Below are 21,069 nucleotides of genomic sequence, written 5' to 3'. Positions count from 1 at the left end.
TTGTCTTCCACTTGTGAGCTATTCATGGGTAACCACTCAGGGCCTGCGAAATGATTGTTTCTAATCCATAATCTCTGTCTTCACTACAGCAAGGTAGAATTCTGATCAGGAGGATTCCCAATTTGCAAATCTGTTCCTCATAATGAAACTAATCAATTAAAGAGCTATCTGATTGCTGGCACTTTGTCTGTGCCTTGCTGTCTCATCATTCTCTGGTTAGAGACTGGCCCAGTATAATCTTATTAACATTAATTGGTGTCAGAAGTTTTTAAGAATGAATGTAGGGAGAAGTCTGGAGCTCTCCAATTCAAGGGAGAAGGGAAGAGGCCCCACTAGCTCTTTTTCCAGAGTTCTAACTCACCTGGTCTGGCCGATTCAATGCTCCCACCCTCGCTTCACTATTTCAGGCGTGGCCTTTGATCAAGCCCAGCTTTCACTGCAAAGAATGCTCCTGGGGTCTTTCCTTGGCCCAGATTGATTTGGTAAGGCCTGGTAGCACCCAGATTTGGTTTTTGTGTGCATCTTTTCTCTTATAAGGAGGGTCCAGCTATGGCCTGCAGTTTTTCTCTTCTCTCTTCTACAAATGCATGTCTGAGCTATGGACTATGGGTTTTTATTTTTGAACTTGATAAATTTTAATAGTGTAAGATTTATCTGTTTGATTGGTTTTGCGTGCGGTTAAACAGGTTGAAATGAACGTTTTAATTGCTCACTTGGTTAGAGTTGGGGGATGTTTACTTCTGTAAGTCAGTGATTCCTAGATTTGTGTAGTTGTATTTTGTGTATTTGTGTTGTTATATCCCCTTATAGAATATTTGCTGCCCTGCGCACAAGCACAAAGGGCCTTCCCCGCCATGAATTGAGAATCAGAATAAGATGAGCTCCCTGAAGGTAGAATTAAAGATTGCAAGAAGATTTGAGAAATCATCCAACCCCTTTTGATTTCCAAAATTCATCCAAGCAGTGTTTTATTTTTTTTCTTCCTTACACGGGTGTGAGGGATTGTCTGATGTTGGCTACGTGCCGCATGGGGGTTGTGGCAAGATGGGGCAGGGACAAGATATTAGGAAGTAACCGGAGCTCACGCTCCCGAGGCAGGGGGCTGTGCCATGTGGAGTTGTGGTGAACTGGGGTAGGAACAGGATACGGGGAAGTAGCCGGAGCATGTGCTCCTGAGGCAGGGGGCTGTGCCACGTGGGAGTAGGACGGCAGAGAACGAGCTCCCTTTGTCTAGTCCTCTCCCTAGGTGCAGCGCTAACCCCAGATGTCTCCTTCTGGTATCTGGGCCTAGCTTCCTTTGTCAAGTCCTCTCCCTTGGTGCAGCGCTAACCCCAGACGTCTCCTTCTGGTATCTGGGCCTAGCTTCCTTTGTCACGTCCTCTCCTTTGGTGCAGTGCTAACCCCAGACATCCCCTTCCGGTATCTGATCCTACAATCAATCACTAGTAGGCGGGCTGAGGAGGGGGGGCTAGGAAGGTATATAAGGGGCGGTAGGGATCGTAGCTCTCTCTCTTGCTCCTGCTCTCTTGCTCCTGCTCCCTTGCTCCTGCTCTTGCTTTCCTGCTTGGCCTTGCTGTGATGGCCTCTGAATAAAGTTCGAGTGCTTGCACCTCCCGATTGGCTCATCTCTATGTTTATCTGGGTGGGCTCCGAAGACTGGTAAGTATGACCTTGGCAGCCTGCTCCTGTTAGAAGGAGAGTGCACGGCGTGACCGGCACAGATAAATGTCTCTCCTGGAGATTTGGAATGGGCTTCCTATCTTCCTGCATCAAAACTCAAAGATTAGATTTTGTCTTTCTGGGGCAGAATACCAAAGTCTCACTTCCCAGGCCTCAGAGAATCCCTAGGATACTCTTATTATTAAAAATGGGGAGGATGGGGTAAAGTCCCCCATTGAGAACTAATTGGAATCTCCCCATAGATGATGAATAGCTTGGTGGTTGAATAGAAAGAGAATAGATAGCAAAACAAATGAGATACACGTTTGGTACATGTCAATGAACAGCTGTGTAACCTGTACTTCTGATAACTTTTTATGCACATATTGCTGGAGCCTGGGTTGCAGAATCTTCAGCATGACTTTGCTGGCAGGTGAAATGAGCACAAGTCTGTCATAATTTGAAGATTTTTAGCATCGTGCTTCCTTAGGACTGTAAAGTAAACTGATCTTTTCCAGTCCAGGGCTTACTGCTGAGTTTTCCAAATTTGCTGGCATATTGAGTGCAGCACTTTCACAGCATCATCTTTTAGAATTTTAAATAGCTCAGCTGGAATTCTATCACCTCCACCTTTCTTGTTGTTATCAAGGCTTCCTAGGGCCCACTTGACTTCCTTCTCCAGGACTTCAGGCTCCAGATCAGTAACCATGCTATTGTAGTTGTCAGTGAAGTGAAGATCTTTCTTGCATAGTTCTTTTGTGTATTCTTACCATCGCTTCTTAATATCTTCTGCTTCTGTTAAGGAACTACTATTTTTGGTTTGTAATATGCCCATTTCCACCCGAAACATTCCTTTGATATTTCTTACTTTCTTGAAGAGATCTCTTGTCTTTTTGATTCTCTGTTTTCTTCTATTTCTTTGCATTGCACACTTAAAAAAATCTTTTTTTGTTTTTTGGTATTCTCTAACATTCTGCCTTCATTTGGGTATATTGTTCCCTTTCTCCTTTTCCTTTTGCTTGGCTTATTTCTACAGCCATTTGTAAAGCCTCATCCTACAGCCATTTTGGTTTTTTGCTCTTCTTTTTCCTTGGAATGTTTTTGTTGCTGCCTCCTGTTCAATATTGTGACCCTCTCTCTGTCTGTCATTCTCTGGGCACTTTATCTATCAGACCTAATCCCTTAAATCTATTTGTCATTTCCACTTCATGTTCAGGAGGGAAGTTATTTAGGTCACACTTATGTGGTCTGATGATTTTCCTTCTTTCTTCCAGTATGAATTTTGCAATAAGAGTCTCATGATATGAGCCACAGTCAGCTTTAGATCTTGTTTTAAACTGACCGCTTAGAGATTCCACATTCTTGACTGCGCAGTGTACAGACAATCTGATTTCTCTATTGACCATCTGCTGATGTCCGTGTGTAGAATGTTTTTGTGGATTGTTGAAAAAATGTTTAGTACGAACAGTGATTTTTCTTGACTAATGTATTAGTCTCTGCCTTGCTTCATTTTGTACTCCATGGCCAAATATTCCTGTCATTCCAGTTTCCTTTTGATTTCCTACTTTAACATTATGACTGCCCCTCCCCGGGGTGAATGTGACATTTTTTGGATGTTATTTTTAGAAGTTGTTGTAGATCTTGGTAGAACTGATGAGCTTTGGCCTCTTTGGCATCAGTGGTTGCAGCATAGAGCAATGGTTTGCCTTGTATTTGAACACATGTCATTCTGTCTATTATGGGATTCTGTCTCAGTTTAAAAGGATGAGGTCCCCTTTTATGGACTCTGAGGGGTACTCCATTTCCTCTAAGGGACTGTTGCCCACAGCAGCATATGTAATCATCTGAATCCATCCATTCACATCCATTTCAGTTCACTGACTCCCAAGATGTTCATGTTTAATCTTTCCATCTCTTGTTTGATCACATCCAGTTTACCTTGGTACACAGATCTTTCATTCCAGGTTTCTGCACGATATTGGTCTTTACAGCAGCAGAGTTTCCCTTTGTCACCAGATACTTCCCCAGCTGAGCTTCCTTTTGGCTTTGGCCCCGTTACTCTCTTCCTTCTAAAGCTACCTGCAGTTGTCTTCCATTCTTTCTCAGGTGCATGTTGGATATTTCCACCCTAAAGGGCTCATTTTCTGATACCCTATATCTTGTCACTTTAAAACTGTCCATGGGGTTTTCCTGGCAAGAGACTGCAGTGGTTTGTCATTTACTTGTCCAGTGAATCACCTTGTGTCAGAACTCTCCACTAGGACCTGTGTGTCTTAGATCACCCAGCATGGTATTGCTCCTAGACTTTCATTGAGCTGCTCAAGTCCTTCCACCACCACATGGCAGTGATCCAGGAGGGGCCTGATACAGTCCAGGTGCCAATCACAAAGGTGATGAATAGATGGCTTTTCATTCATGTTCCTCTCCTTGGCCTTAACCTGTTCTTTCTGGCCTTTCACAGTCTGGCTGGCCCCACAGCCATTCTTTTCTCCTGCAAACACATTCTGGGATTCATATTCCCCAGCATGACTTCTAATGGTCCCTGTGTAAAGCAGTCCTCTCTAGAGCCCCAAGTCTCATTCTAGGTTTTCTAATGGACAGACTTTTTAGATCACAGAGACATCTAAAGCCCAGGAAGGGAGGATGGAGGAGAGGGAACAGGCAGCTTAGAAAAGAGAAGGTTGAGAGATAAACCTCTGTCCTTTACAAGGGGAGTGGGTTGAAGATATCCCTCTGTCTGTTTGCGTGTGTATGTTTGGATATATTTGTGTATAGATACACTCACTTCCATGTCTGTGTGAGGGGTAGAGTTGGGAGTAGAGTAATCCTCGTCTTCAGCTTTCCAGCTTTAGACAGATGACAGGTTGCTCCTGATTCTCTTTGGGGACCATTCCCTGGAGACAGAGGAAGAATCTGGGAAGGAACCAACATGTAGAGCAGGCAGGTCCTCCATCATGTCTTTATCCCAAGCATCCTACACTAGAGATTTTGGGTGGTATCTGGGAGACTCTCAGAGGCCAATGGATATAAGTATATACATATATATATATATATACTTCTCTCAGATTAACATTGTTAAGATGGGGAAGAAAGTTATGATTCTAACCAGACAGCATATCTGTAAGGAAAGCCGAATGACCAACTTCCCGGCACCAATCTCTATTTCCCCATCTTTATAGGAATTGAAGTCTTCCTTGGAAAAGGTTGGGAAGAAAGGGATTAAAAGAGATCTCTTCAGGGCCTACTGATATGAAGAGATAAAAAAAATTAGATGAAAATGTGATTTCAAAACATGGTCAGAGTAAATAGGCACAAGCATGTGAAATTTAAGCTCTGCCTATTGATGGATTTACTCAGGCTGCTGCCTGATCTTTTTGACCTCCTGGGTCCATGAGTCATTGCTTTAGGGAATATTGAGATAGGAAGAAAGGACAGAAAAAATCTCTGGCTACATATCTCTGGTTTCCTCTTTGTTTCTTGCTCAGTGGTGAGTCAGATGAAATAGGAATGGGAGAGTGCCCCAGGCCCAGGCCAGTGTAGGGTGATCCCATATGAGAGGGGCTAGGTCTTGCCTTGACTACACTGCTTATGGCTGCAGAGGAGTGAGAGCCCTCAGGGCACAGAGCTGCCAGACCATGGCCTTTCCCCTGCACCCTGGGATCCTTTTCTCATGTCAGCCCCAGAGACCCTGGCCCTGAGCAGGCAGCCCAGCAGCTGCTGGAGGAGAGGAAGGAGAGGAGACAGCTGAGCCCCCCTGACCAGCCAGCCTAGGCCTGGCGAGGTTTTTGTTCGGGCATGTAACACTGTGGGAGGAAAAGAAGTAGCTTGAGCACAGTAATAATCTGCCCCATCCTCAGGCTCCACACTGCTGATTGTGAGGGTGAAATCCTTCTCAGCACCACTGCCACTGAACCGGGCAGGGACTCCTGAATGCAGGTTGGAAACCAGGTAAATGAGTAGCCGAGGAGATTGTCCAGGTTTCTGTTGGAGCCAGTACAGATAAGTGTATCCATTACTGTGTTTGACACTGTGACTGGCCTTGCAGCTGATGGTGACTCTCTCTCCTGGGGTCACAGACACTGAGGCTGGAGACTGGGTCAGCACAATTTCCCCCCTGGAACCTAAAAGCAGGAATTAATGATCAACCAACATGAAATAAAGAGAACAATCTCCTTCCACTTTGGTATTTAGCCCACAACAGCCTGGCTCTGCAAACCCCACTGACCTCCTAGAAATCCACATTCTCCCTTGGACTGTACTGGCTCCTGGCCCCAGAGATTCTAAGCTCCTTTGAATTCTCTCATCTTATGAAAAATTGCACATCTGCATGTTGTGTTTTCCAATGTTCTCACCTGGGACTAAAAGCATGAGGAGCCCGCAGAGAAGCTGGGACAGTGACCCCATTTTGCAGTGTCTCCTCCCCTGTGGCTGCTCTGCCCCCAGCCCTAGTTTATCTCCCTGAGTCTGCAGGCCCTCCCCTTGGGGATTCTTTATGCAAAGCATCTAGGGGTGTGGGGCTTCTAGGAGCAGAAGTGACTGACTCCTTCTCAGGGGAAGGAGGTGAGACCTGGATACCCTGAAGATACCTCTCCTCCTAGGACTCTTGTGTGATGGATGTTCCTGCCATTCCCACCTGTTCTTAGGTTTATTTTTTTAATTTAAGTCAGTTTTATGGTTTCATGGGATAGCTCATTGGTGTAGTGCAGAGAGTGCTGAGTCTGGGGCTAGGAACACTCACCTTTCTGACATCAAATCCTGCCTTGGTCATTAACTAACTGTGAGAGCCTAAGGAAATCACTTAGTTCTGTTTGCCTCAGTTTCCCCATCTGTAAAACGAACTGAAGAAGAAAATGCAAACCACTTCAGTATCTTTGCCAAGAAAACCCTAAGTGGCATTATAAACTATAAGAAATGACTGAACAACAATTAAAATATTTCCAAAAGGCCAGACGGATGGCCTGAGATGCAATATCATCTAATAAAAAGAACTCAGGACCTAATGGCAGGAAATATCTGACAACTACTGACATCCTTCACTTTACTCCAACCTATGACCTGATATCCCACTAATTAATGATCCTTTTGGGCACTTAGCATGGTCCCTCCTGAAATGGAAGTGTTACCATCCTTGGTTTAGGGGAACCAGCTTTCTTTCCCACTCCCACTTCCCTGAAGGAATCAGCTATCCTTAAGGAATGGCATTTGGGGAAGTTTGGGGAGGGCAGGAGGGAAAAGTAATTGAGATCCAGAAGAGCCTGGATGAGGGACGGCAGGACTGAGAAGACACTGGTCTGAAGGCTTTTGGGCAGCCAAGAGGAAGGGAAGCTGGGTAACGGGAGTCTGGACCCCAAAAATGAGCTCAGAGGAAAGCAAGGTAATGTCTGCTCTTCATTCTCTTATTAATCCTTTCTTTATGGATCAAAAATGCAGGCTGGTCAAATCCATTGCTGATTGACTGAGGCTCTGGGATGATGAACTGGTGACACCTAAGACACGACAGGGACAAGGACAGAGAGTCTCCTGAGAATCACATTCCCAGGAGAAGGAGGGAAATATTGAATGGGATATCCAGAGCATCGTTAAGGATCCTGTCCTGGTGCTGCCTGTCAGGGCGGGGTCCAAGAACAGCATGTGATGTGTCAGGCCTAGCCTGTCTCTTGAACCCTTCACATCTTTTCCCCAAATGGACCCTGATGATCTTCATGTGAGCAGTCTCCATAGTAAGGGGTCAAGGAGTAAGGAAGGGGACCAGCTTCACTGGGGTACCTTGGAGGTGGTCATGAGCCTGACTTGAGAGATGGGAGAAGGTTCTCTCTCCTCTTCCTTCTTTCCACTCCCTAGCCCTTTCTAGGATGTGAGACACTGGGATCTGTAGCCCCCAGAGCTGGGCTGTTAGGCTCAGACCTCCCCAGGGCTCTGTGGTGGCTCTGGAGGAAGCAGGTGGCCTCCTGAGCTAAAGATCTGAATAGCCTGGGGAGATGTTTGTTCAGGTGGGCACCACTGTGGGTTAGTGGTGCCAAAATAATGCTGACAGTAATAATGTCCAACATCTTCAGCCTCCACACTGCTTATTGTGAGAAAAAAATCTGTCCCAGACCCACTGCCACTGAAGCGGGCAGGGACCCCAGAGTGCAAGTTGGAAGCATCATAGATCAGGAGCTTGGGAGAATATTCTGGTGGCTGCTGGTACCAAGCTAACCCATTGTAAATACTCTGACTGGTTCTGCAGCTGATGGTGACTCTTTCTCTAGGAGCAATAGTCACAGCAGCTAGAGAATGGGTCAGCAAAACAGCTGCACAGGACCCTTGGGTGGAGGAATGAAAATGAGAAGAAATAGATTGGAATCAGGAAGCATGTCCAATACTGACTTGACATGAAGTGTCCTTCCCACTTACTGTAGGAACCAGCCCTCATGACCCTCCCCTATCCCAACCGATTTCAATTCCCATGTTTTGGAATCTCCTGGTGCAGCACAAGGTAGCAGTTGTTAACATCCATGGTTGATCTCACCATGGACCCAGAGCACCAGGAACTAGAAGAACCAGGTTGGGAAGATCATTGTTTCTGTTGTAGACTTTCAATCTGGAGACCTCTGAGGCAAAGCTTTGCTTGTACTTCACTTTTGATCGAATTAAATGCCGCCTTCTTAGAGATGGATGAACTATCCCGCTGGTAAACCCTGTGGAGTTCTCGTTTTTCATTAAGCGGTTTTGAATTTCCCCATCATTTTTATCAAACCAGTCTTGATGTTTGTGAGTGTTCTGACCCAGATGAGCAAATGCAGCACTATACGCCAAATCTCTGAAAGCTGCTCATTCCTTTTCTGCTCCACTGTTGCCAATTGTGTGTTGACTCAACTTTCCTTCCAAGTTAGCAACAAACTGATCCCATTGAGAGAACAACTCTAATCTGTTGACATTAATTCTTCTGGTAGTCATTTTGCCTTGGGGACTCCACTTTTGTTCAATGTGAATATTTAGTTTGGAGAGGATAAGTCTAAGATCAGTCTAGCACTCTGCACCACACAGTGCCTTTGTCGCTCTCACATCCTGTCTGTCTCTTCTCCTTACAGTCACATAGTCTATTAAATGTCAGTGTTTGCTGCAAGGGTGCATCCATGAGGTTTCATTGCATTTAGGTAAATGGAAGACAGTGTTGGTGATGAGAAGGTCATGAGATGCACAAGTCTTCAGTAATGAGTAACTATTGTTATTGCTGTTTCCAACTCCATTCCTCCCTAACACTCCCTGCCAATTCTGGTAGTCTGAGACTACTCTAGCATTAAAATCAGACAAAATTATAAGCTTGTATTCTTTTGGCACATTGATGATAAGGGTCTCCAGGTTTTCATAAATTTTTTCTTTGACCTCATCGGGGTTCATCATAGAGGGAGAAGAGGCACTGATGAGAATGTCATGACGTTGAACTGCAAATGGCAATTACATTGTCATGATCCTGTCAGTCACTCCTTTTGGTAGGCATATAAGCTTGTTAACTGGATTAGCTTTGATTGCAAAACCTACACCAGCTTCATGATGGCCACTACAGAAAAATGTACATCCAGCTCCAACTTCAGTAAGCTGGCTTCATCTGCCATCCTTATTCCACTCAGAGCTGCTATTTGGATGTGATTCCTGATGAGTTCTCTTGCAACAAGAGCTGTTCATTTTTGAAATCTATTGGATTTGGTGTTGTCTGCACATTCCATGTGCCAATGGTGAGTGGAATCGTCTTTGCAGATTTTTGTACATTTTTTGTATTTCAAGCAGATAATTTTAGGGCACCTTTTCTAGCCCTTTCCTCCCACCAGGAGGTGAGCAGTGCGGTCCTTCAAAGGCTGCTCAGACACCCAGGGGGTTGCTGAATCCCACTGCTGCTTCCAGTGATAAAAGACCCTATTGTTTGGGCTGCCTGCGTGCAGGATTGTGACTACAACTCCCAATGTATCCATACCTGCTGCTTCATCACTTACTTGCCTGTCACCACAGGACCCTGAGATAGGTAAAAATGGCAAAAAGGTATGGGTGATGTCTTTAGATTTGTGTGCTAATTGGATTTAAGTGAAGCAGAGTTGCACAATCTCATCGGCCTCACTCTCTCCTCCAGAGTCATCACAGTCCAGGGGCAGGACAGAATCATGTTGACTGGTGATGGCTCAAGATGCAGTGGATGACCTTGACATCTTCGATTTAAGCACTCCACAGCACCTGCCTCAGGTGACTTCATGGCCATTGGAACAAATTGTTCTCATCTGCCATTCCACCAGGGGAAGTCTTCACATGCTTGGGGTAGACACCCCCTAACTTGCCAACGGGTTTGAGACCCCTCAGTTTCCCTCAACCTGGTTTGACCCGTCTGCTGAAATGGTTTACTTAAGTGTGGCAGCTGCACATGCTACAGCTTCTTGGAAGCACAGGTGAGAGTTAGTTGGAACAGGTGGACACCAAGGTTGGAAATCAGCCCTGGAAAGGGCCTGGCAGCCTTCACCCCAGAGGTACTAGTCTTCCCTGAACACACCCTACACCCCACCAGGACTAGAATTAACTAATGAGGGAAAGCGGGCACTAGACTTTGTTCCCTTTGATGTTCTTTAAAGTGGGCACTGCCTCTATCATGCAGCAGGAAAATTTGGAACAAGGATACAACAAGATGACATTTCATTTAGCTATCCCAACGATGGCTGTGGAAAGTTACTTCAAAGTGGGCATCACTGCGGTCAGCAGCACTCCCCTGGCCTAAGCAGACTTCTATTTCTCCGAAAATGGAGTTTAGTTCTCCTATTTACAAGGCGTGAAATGCAAGACTGTTGTCCCCAATCCACCTTGCCCAGAATTCTTCCAAAAACCCCATCTTTAAAGTACTTGAGAGAAACCAGTAGAGCAACCCTTTGGTACCACTTTGCTGCCCTCTGCTGGCAGTTTGTAATAAAGCTGGGGAATTGAGGAGCCTGAACTCAAAGCTCCTAGTGACTGATGGTCTATATGAAGAGCCCTAGTCCTTCCCAATGGTCAGAGGCTTTTATCACAGGAAGGAGTTAATACAGGTTCATTAGACTGGTGAAAAGTTGTTAGAAAAAGCCTTTTCTAGTGTCATGGAAGGAGTCAGGAAACCTTAATTTAAGCCCTGATAGCCTGCCATATTCCATAAACATAGGTGGCTCCTTATTCCCTCCAGGAATAACTGTAAAATCCTATATGGAATTTGAAGTTGTTCACAACCTGAGGCCCCCTGCCTTCCAGGCTTCTTTCACCTTACACCCCACCACATACCCTTCAGTGGTCTGGGGATTTTCACTGGCTGTCTCCCATGCCTGGAATGATTTCCTTCTTTATCTGAAGGAAAGGGAGAAAGGAGAGAGAAAAGCATAAACACCTGGGAAAATAGGATGGAGAGAAAAACACAGTTAGTAATCACAAGTGTGAATGGGAATGAGATGAAGTCTCCCACAAAATGGAAGCACATAGCAGAGTGGATTAAAAACCACAATCCTACAATATGGTATATGCAAGATAAGCATTTGAAACAGAGAGATACACACAGAGTAAAGGTAAAAGCCTGGAGCAGAAGTATTGTGCTTCAGTTAACATAAAAAAAAAACCAAGGCAAAGGTGGCAATCCTGATCTCAGGCAAAGCAAAAGCAAAAACAGATTTAATTAAAAGAGATGAGGAATAAAAATATATCCTGCCAAGAGGTATCATAGACAATGAAGTTATATCAATACTAAACATATATGCATCAAGTGGTATAGCATCCAAATTCTTAGAAGAAAAGTTAAGTGAGTTACAGGAAGAAATAGACAGCAAAACTTATTAGCAGGGTACCTCCCTCTGTCAGAACTAGAGCAATCTAACCACTAAAAAAACAAGAAAGAAGCTAAGGACATGAATGGAATTTTAGAAAAGTTAGATATGTAGACTTGTGGAGAAAATTGAATGGGGGTAGAAAGGAATACACCTTTTCTCAGTGCTAGGTGGCACCTCCACAGAAATTGACTATGTACTAGGGCATTAAAACCTCACAACGCAATGCAGAAATATTAAATGTATCCCTTTCAGACCATGCTGCAATAAAAATTACATGTAATAAAGGGCCATAGATAAATAGATTAAAATTTAATTGGAAATTAAATCATTTCATCCTCAAGAATGAGTGAGTCAAACAACAAATCATGGAAACAACCAACAACTTCATCCATGAGAATGACAATATTGAGACATCATACTAAAAGTTATGAGATATGGCCAAAGAAGTTCTTAGAGGACATTTTTTATCTCTAAATGCTTACATGAATAAAGTGCAGAGAGAGGAGATCAGTGAATTGGGCTAACAACGAAAAAAGCGAGAAAAAGAACAAATTTAAAATCTCTAATCTCTAAGTTAGAAATTCTGAAAATTGAAGGGAAGATTAATAAAATTGAAATTAAGAAAACTATTGAACTAGGAAATAAAACTAAGAGCTGCTTTTATGAAAAAAACAATAAAATAGATAAACCTTTATTTAATTTGATTAAAAAAAAGAATAAAACCAAATTACCAGTATCAAATATAAAAAGAGTGAATTCACTACCAATGAAGAGGAAATTAACACACTAATTGGTGACTATTTTCCCAACACCAATAAAATAAATTTGATAATCTCAGTGAAATGGATGAATCTATATGTAAAATATAAATTGCCCAGATTAACAGAAGGGGAAATAAAATACTTAAATAACCTCATTTCAGAGAAAGAAATTGAACAAGCCATCACTGAACTTCCTAAGAAAAAATCACCAGGGCCAAATGAATTTACAAGTGAATTCTACCAAACACTGAAAGAACAATTAATTCAAAAACTACATAAACTTTTTTTGGGAAAATCAGCAAAGAAGGGGTTCTACCCAGTTCTTTTCATGATACAAGTATGGTGCTGATATCTAAACTGGGAAGAGCCAAAACAGAGAAAGAAAAGTACAGACCAATTTCCCTAATGCATACAGATACAAAAATTTTAAATAAAATATTAGCAAAGAGATTATAGCAACTTATCATGAGGACAACACACTATGACCAGGAGAGATTTATACCAGCGATCCAGGGTGGTTCAATGTTAGGAAAACCACCAGCATAATTCACCATATCAGTAATAGAATGAACAGAAATCATATTAATATCCCAATAGACACAGACATTTAGAACTCAAAATGTTATAAAAGTGAATATTGAAAACTAAATATAAATAAATTAATTAAAAAATGTCAAATGGAGTTATGAAGAGTGAGAGATGACTGAATAATAGCAAAAATGTTTCCAAAAGGCCAGAGAGATTGCATGAAAAGCAATATTGTCTAGTGAAAAGAGGTCAGGGCTACGGGCAGCAAAGATGTGAAAGCTACTGACATCCTGCACTTTACTCCAACCCATGACCTTGTGTCTCCCTAATTAATGATTCTTTTGAGTGCTTAGACTCCTAAAATGGAAGGCCTGCCATTCTTTTATGTCTTGGTGTGGTTAGGCGAAGCAGCTGTTTCTCCACCCCCACTTCTCTGAAGGAATCAAGTGGCCTGAATAATGGCATTGGGGAAATCAAGGACATTAAGGAAAAGTAATTAAGATCCAGAAGAGTCTGGGTGAGGAAGAGAGGACTGAGTGGACCCTGGCCTGAAGGCTTTTGGACAGCAAAGAGGAAGAGAAGCTGGGTAATGGGAGTCTGGCCCCAGAAAGGGTGTTCAGAGCAGTTCAAGGGAATTTCCACCCTTTATTCTCTCATTCATTCTTTACTTTTCGTTTACACAGATTCCCTAGTCCTCTCCACATTCAAACATTATTGAAAGTTGTCTCCATGAATGATTTGCATTGAGTCTAGAAACCAACCGTTTTCTTAATCCAGATGAACCTCTGGTCTTTTAGCCCACTTTTCTCCATCTTGTCACAAAAGAGGGCATGAGAGGCTTGTTGAAAGGTTTTCCTCAACGCAAGGTAACTTCTAATGGAGCATTATCTTCGTGGTCTAACTCTGAAACTCCATCCCTGAAGGAAATGAGATTAGTCTGACTTTCAATGTGATCTTACTGCTGTGTTCTGGGAGAGGTCGTTGACCTCTGGTACAATCTCTCCATCTGGTCTTCTCTGACAGAGCTCTCACAAGAACTGAGTTTGATCCTTGATGTGGTTTATTTAGCAGGAGAAAGAGAAGGAGAGAGTGGAGGGAGTGAATGGGACTATTATACCAGCTGAGGCCAGGATATTGGTGAGCTCCAGTGTGACTTTAATCTGAATCCTGATGGGTCAGAGAGGGGAAACTGAGCACACTAGTCCTTTGCAGCTGAAAGTAACCTTCTAATTGACCAGTATGGGCTTGAGGTTTTGCCCCCAACACAGATGTAAGCAAACACGTCGAACTATGCTAGATGGATCAGGGAGAAAAGAATGAAAGAGACATTGGAGGAACTCTACAGAGTTCCTCAAATACCCACAACTGAATAAGAAACAACTTTGTCATTAGTGAGTCACAGCACAGTAGCTGCTGGAGGAGAGAATGGAGAGGAGACAGCTGAGCCAGTTGAGCCCCCTGACCAAACAGCCTGGGCCTGGGGAGGTTTTTGTTCAGGCATGTAACACTGTGCCAGGAGAAGTTGCTTGATAACGGTAATAATCTGCCCCATCCTCGGGCTCCACACTGCTGATTGGGAGGGTGAAATCCTTCTCAGCACCACAACCAGTGAACCTGGCAGGGACTCCTGAACCCAGGTTGGAAACCTGGTAAATGAGTCTCTGAGGAGACTGTCCAGGTTTCTGTTGGAGCCATTGTAGATATGTTTTTCCATCACTGTGTTTGACACTCTGACTGTCCTTGCAGCTGATGCTGACCCTCTCCTGGGAGACTGGGTCAGCACAATTTGCCCCCTGGAACCTAAAAGCAGGAATTAATGATCAACCAACATGAAATAAACAGAACAATCTCCTGCCATGTTGATACTTAGCCCACAGGCAGCCTGGCTCTGCAAACCCCACTGACCTCCTAGAAATCCCCATTCCCCTTTGGACTGTGCTGGCTCATGGCCCTAGAGATTCTAAGCTCCTTTGAATTTTCTCATGTTATGAAAAATTTCACATCTGCATGTTGTGTTGTCCCATGTTCTCACCTGGGACCAAAAGCATGAGGAGCCCTCAGAGAAGCTGGGACAGTGACCCCATTTTGCAGTGTCTCCTCCCCTGTGGCTGCTCTGACCCCAGCCCTAATTTATGTCCCTGGGTCTGCAGGCCCTCCCCTTGGGGATCTCTTTATGCAAAGCAGTTGGGTGTGTGGGGCTTCTTGGAGCAGAAGTGACTGACTCTGGCTCAAGGGAAGGCCCTGAAACCTTGATACCCTGAAGACGTCCCTCCTCCTGGGAAACTTGTGTGGTGAGTGCTCCTCTCCTCCCACCTGTCTTTAGGTTTTTGTTTTTGTTTTTGTTGTTAGTTTTAATCAGTTTTACAGTTCTATGGGGCAGCTAGTCGGCATAGTAGATAGAATGCTGAGTCTGAGACCTGGAATACTGACCTTCCTGATATCAAATTCTACCTTGCCTACCTCCTAGCTGTGTGAGCCTGGGGAAGTCACTTAACTCTGTTTGCCTCAGTTTCCTCATCTGTAAAATCAGTAGGAAAAGAAAACGGCAAACCACTCCAGCATCTTTGCCAAGAAAACCCCAAATAGGGTCATGACGAGTCAGACATGACTGAACAGCAACAAACAAGTTTGCCAAAGGCCACAGGGATTGCATGAGAAGCAATATTGTGTGTTGTGAAGAGGTCGACACCTGAAGGCAGGAACCCTCTGACAGCTACTGACAACCTGCACTCTATTCCACCCCATGACCTGATAATCCTACTAATTAATGAACTGTTTGAGCATTTAGCATGGTGCCTCCCAAAATAGAAGGGCTACTATCCTTTTACTCCTTCATATGTTTTAGGGGAATCCACTTTCTCTCTGATTGCCCCCCTTCCCTGAAGGAATCAGCTATCCTGAAATGATGGCATTGGAGAAGTCTGAGCTGGGTCCAAGAGGGAACAGTAATTGAGATACAGAAGAGTGGGAGGGCAGTGAAGGAGGGCAGGAATGAGTGCACAGTACCCTGAAAGCTTTTAGGTGCAAAGGAGAAGGGAAGCTGGGTAATGGGTGTCTGGATCCAGAAAAGGAGCTCAGAGGACTTCAAGAAAATTTCTACCCTTTATTTTCTCATTCATTCTTTACTTATGGATTAACAATTGAGGAAAATTCTTTTGGGAATTACCTTACATGCAGAAGGACTGAGAAAGAATCTAAAAAGTTGTCCAAAGGCTGGTATACCGGACCACATTGAATGACCTGGGACTTAGTAGGAATGTCCCTAAAATCTTGCCCCAGAATAGGAAAACAGAAGGAGCTGCACAAGTACAGCCTTGGGGACTGGGGAAAAGAAAGGTGGTCAGTCACTGAGTTGTCCACAAGCATTTATGAAGCTCTTATCATCACCCAGGCATGGTACCCTGTGCAGGGGATACAAAGGAAGGCTAAAATACAGTTCCTACGCTCCAAGAGTTGACAATTACTGGGAAAGATATTTTGTAAATGAATAGAGAACTTTGAGGTAGATATAGTGGATGTGAAGATAATTAGGAAGGAAGAAAGACGATATTGAAAAAGGGGAATACTAGAAAAGTGCTCTTGAACATAGTAGATTTTGATTACAGTGTTAAAATTGTCTAGGGAATAGAGATTTAGGTTAAGGAGTGAGAACTGTTCACCCGTGTTGGACAGCCAGGAAAAAGGCCAAGAACTGAGAAATGGAGTGTCCCGTTTGAGGAATAGCAAGACCAGAGTCTTGGAACCATAAGTTATTTGGAAAACATAAAGTGTAAGCCTGAAAAGGCAAGAAGTGTCTGGGTATTGAAGGACTTTCCAAGGCAAACAGAGGATAAACAATACTTATAAAAATGGATGGTGGAGCAAGGGGATTAGTGGGGAGGGCAGATCCAAGATGGCAGAGTAAAAGCAGTGACTTGATTCAGCTCTCCCCCAAACTCCTCCAAATACCTGTCAAAAATGACTCTACACAAATTCTAAAGCAGCAGAAGCCACAAAAAAACAGGGTGAAACAAATTTGCAGCCCAAAACCACCTGGATGGTTGATTGGAATTGTATATTGGGCCAGGTGGGGAGAGGAACACAGATCTGCTTGGGCATGCAGGCCAAACAGGCCTCAGCAATCCTGGAGTAGGCCTCAGAGGACTGAATCACGTGCAGCTGTGGTGGTTTCCTGACTTCTCAATCCATAAATGCCAACGACAACTTAGAAGGCCAGTAGGAAAAGTCTGTGACCTTAGTGAGAGAGAAGCTCTGTCCCAGCCCTAGTCCCCAAGCACAGCCCTGGGGTGGTGACTGCTTCCAGGGCTTCAGGCCCACAGACTGAGGAGGAATGAAGTGGCTGATCACAGGGGGATTGCAGGGATCTCTTTTCTGGTGCAGGATTCTCTTGCTTTGCCCCTGCTTGGATCTGGGTCACAGTTCAGGGTGGTGATCCTTGGGCAAGGAGGAATGCTGGTGTGGTGGAGCTTGTAATGGTGGTGGAGAGGAAATCCTCCTCACAGTTCCAAGGCAGAAAAGAGTGCTTGTGGTCACTCACAGTACAGGCTAGGAGAGGAGTGAACACCTCACCCTTGCTCATACCACATTGGAAGAACTGAAAATTTACAGGTCCCTAGAAGTATCTCTGACAACACCTGCACAAAACCCTTGAAGCTTGGGACAGTACATTCTCCACACCGGAAGCAGACCTCTACCTTAACAAAGAGTTTAAAACTCAAGTAATTGGCTGAGATCATGAGCAAACAAAGGCACAAACAAAGTCAGACTATAGACTCTTTCTTTGGTGACAAAGAAGATCAAAACGTACAACCAGAAGAAGACAACAAAGTCCAAGCTCCTACATCCAAAGCCTCCAAGAAAAATATGAATTGGTCTCAAGTCATGAAAGAGCTCAAAAAGGATTTTGAGAAGTAAGAGAAGAAGATGAAAACTTGGCAAGAGAAATGAGAGTGGGGCAAGAAAATCATGAAAAACAAGTCAACAACTTGCTAAAGGAGACCCAAAAAAATACTGAAGAAAATGACAGCTTAAAATATAGCCTAACCCAAATGGCAAAGGAGGTCCAAAAAGCCAATGAGGAGAAGAATGCCCTAAAAAACAAAATTGGCTAAATGGAAAAGGACGTCCAAAAGATTACTGAAGAAAACACATCCTTAAAAATTAGAATGGAGCAATTGGAAGCTAGTGACTTTATGAGAAATCAAGACACTGTAAAACAAATCCAAAAGAATGAAAAATTAGAAAACAATGTGAAATGTCTGATTGGAAAAACAACTGGCATGGAAAATAGATCCAGGAGAGAGAATTTAAAAATTATTGGATTGTCTGAAAGCCATGATGGAAAAAAGAGCGTAGACATCATCCTTCAAGAAATCATCAAGGAAAATTGCCCTGATATTTTCGAACTACTTTCGCAATAGACAGCTTGTTTGTATTTAAGATGAGCCTTCAACTGTTGTTGACCAGTCTTCCTGACACAGTAGTGTTTATTATAAAGTTAGTACAAGATGAGAATAACAAATTATATGGCTTTGGGCTAATATTTTTTGCTGCTACTATATTGAAATTGTTTTTTGAAATGTCATCTCTTTTTATGTATTTGAAATACTAGTTCAGCTGTAAAGATAGAACTTTTAAAACATGTAATGCATTCGTGTTTTCTCTACAAGAGTAATGTCTAAGTGCAGTCAGGTTATGCAGTGGATAGGGCACCAGTTGTGGAGTCAGAAAGACTTTAGTTGAAATCCAGTCTCAGACCAGACACTTGACACTGACTAGCTGTGTGACCCTAGGCAAGGCACTTAACCCCAATTGCCTCACCAAAAAGAACAAAAAAGAGTCATGTCTAACTCAAAAATATTTATTGTCTTTTGAGTTGGTTATTTCATTATGAACATGATGTCTGAGCATTCTCCTTATATAATGCTTTGTTCCACTTCTGGAATTCTGATGTTTAAGAAGAGTTTACATTCCATTGTAATAACATGATATTGTTATTATTAAATACAATGAATGCATACAGTTTTGCCTTTAGACTATGTGAAGGGAATTATGATTTTCATATTAATCTATATGATGTATATATAAGGAACAGAATAATAGTTAGATTTCTCAAGAATTGCCTCTTCTAGCTTGAGTTAGAAGCTCACAATGCAGCTCGAAATGATCAACCAAAACCTTGAAATGATCAGCCAAAACACAGGCTTTGCCTGTGCACCTTAAATAAGTGAATTGAATCAAAGAGTATAGAAGCTGTTCCCATCACAGAACTCTGGCCCTGTCAGCCACCAAGGAAGGACCCCATGAGAGTAAAGCAATATTTGTTCCCACTGGACTCCAGGATTGTTTTACTGTCTTCCACTTGTGAGCTATTCATGGGGAACCACTCAGGCCCTGGGAAATGATTGTTTCTAATCCATAATCTCTGTCTTCACTTCAGCAAGGCAGAATTCTGATCAGGAGGATTCCCAAATTGCAAATCTGTTCCTCGTAATGAAACTAATCAATTAAAGAGCTATCTGATTGCTGGCACTTTGTGTCTGCCCTGCTTTTTCATCATTCTCTGATTAGAGACTGGCCCAGTATAATCTTATTAATATTAATTGGCATCAGAAGTTTTTAAGGATGAATGTAGGGAGAAGCCTGGAGCTCTCCTATACCAGGGAGAAGGGACTAGGCCCCATTAGCTCTTTTTCCAGAGTTCTAACTCACCTGGTCTGGCAGATTCAATGCTCCCACCCTTGCTCTACTATTTCAGGCCCAGCCTTTGGTCAAGCCCAGCTTTCACTGCGAGGAATGTTCCTGGGGTCTTTCCTTGGCCCACATTACTTCGGTAAGGCCTGTTAGCACATGGATTTGGTTTTTGTGTGCATCTTTTCTCTTATAAGGAGGGGCCAGCTATGGGACGCAGTTTTTCTCTTCTTTCTTTTACAAATGCATGTCTGAGCTATGGACTGTGGGTTTTTATTTGTGCGTTCGGTACATTTTAATAGCGTAAGATTGACTTGTTTGGTTGGTTTTGTGTGCAGTTAAGCAGGTCGAAATTTAAGTTTAAATTGCTCACTTGGTTGGAGTTGGGGGATGTTTACTTCTGTAAGTCAAGTAAATTGCTAGCACAGTGTGGAATACCTGTATTTGTGTAGCTGTATCTTGTGTATTTGTGTTGTTATATCCCCTTATAGTATATATGTACTTGTGTACTGTGTGTACTTGTTAGGTAAGTGGTGTTAGTATCTTTGAGTATTCACTTTTCAAATGGGTCAGATTGTGATAAAGGCATAGTGGAAGAGGTAGCAGTTTCTATTAACAACAACCCAGAACAAATGTGTGCCTTTCAATGTTTGAGAAACATGACCTTGACTGTCCCTCATATTGCTAGCACAGTGTTGATTTGACTAGTGATGACCCTAAACGTTGCTAACCTCTTTGGGACAGCTTTAATAAGATCAAATGAGAGTATTTAAGGCAGAAAGTCAGGAATAAGGAGACAGCCTCTGGAATGGGACGGATGTAATGAATAGTACTCAGAGGGAAGGGAAAGAAAGCACAAGTCTGAATGAGAATCAGTGAAAGAAAGGATTAAATAATTTGAAAACCTTCTCCTTAACAACCCCAACACTACCCAGTCACCTAAACTATACCACCTTCACCAAAAGACTCCACCATCTCCCCAGCTTCTCTGTCCCCTTTCAAGGTGCAAGCCAAAGTTCTCCCAGGAAAATCCCCGAGGAAAGGGGCTTGTTCAGGACCTGTGGCTTCAAGCCCTGGCAGCAAGGACAGCTCCAGACTGGTGCTGAGGAGCATCCCAGCCCCAGGCAGGATCCTGTAGGCTTTTTGAGCAGTTCCAAATCACTCTGTGTTCATACAGACCCAGGTATCCAGATCTATATCCCCCCATGGTTGTCTCAGTCAGGAAAGGGGAGACCAGCATGTGGAGCCAGCAAGGATGACGAGGCTCCCGGGAGGGCTGGCAGGAGGGGGGCAAAAGGAGGGGGACATTCCAGCCTTGCCCCTTATGCCCATGACTCCTGCTGGAGACGTTTCCTTGCTCATACAGGAGCAAGAAGTGCCTGCTCCACTTTTATGAAGACGAACTCCTGGACTAGAATGTTATTAGAGAATGCAGCACAGGAAGGGCTGGAAGACCTCCGAGAAGGAAAGTCTGAAGACATCAAGAAAAACTATTCCAATGAGGAGGAAAAGAGAGTGTTTGTAGGTGGGCGGGAGAAGGAGGGGGCTGGGTCATCTAGAGAGAGAATATGCGTGAAGAAGCCCTTGACCAGGAGGAGGCAGCAAAGACTCATGAAGTCTCCCAA

At 43.5% G+C, this 21,069-nt stretch overlaps 1 gene segment (V, D, J or C); it reads right to left on the bottom strand.

The window, feature by feature from the left end:
• Positions 1 to 5,271: 5,271 nt before the first annotated feature.
• On the bottom strand, positions 5,272 to 6,196 carry LOC114023119. The segment is given in 3 exon segments: positions 5,272 to 5,376; positions 5,419 to 5,780; positions 6,012 to 6,196. Coding segments are annotated over 3 exon segments (618 nt in total).
• Between the last annotated feature and the right edge of the window lie 14,873 nt (positions 6,197 to 21,069).

Source organism: Vombatus ursinus, unplaced genomic scaffold, assembly GCF_900497805.2.
Source record: "Vombatus ursinus unplaced genomic scaffold, bare-nosed wombat genome assembly UNPS02004367.1, whole genome shotgun sequence".
NCBI lineage: Eukaryota > Metazoa > Chordata > Mammalia > Diprotodontia > Vombatidae > Vombatus > Vombatus ursinus.
This window is presented reverse-complemented; position numbering and strand designations above follow the sequence as displayed.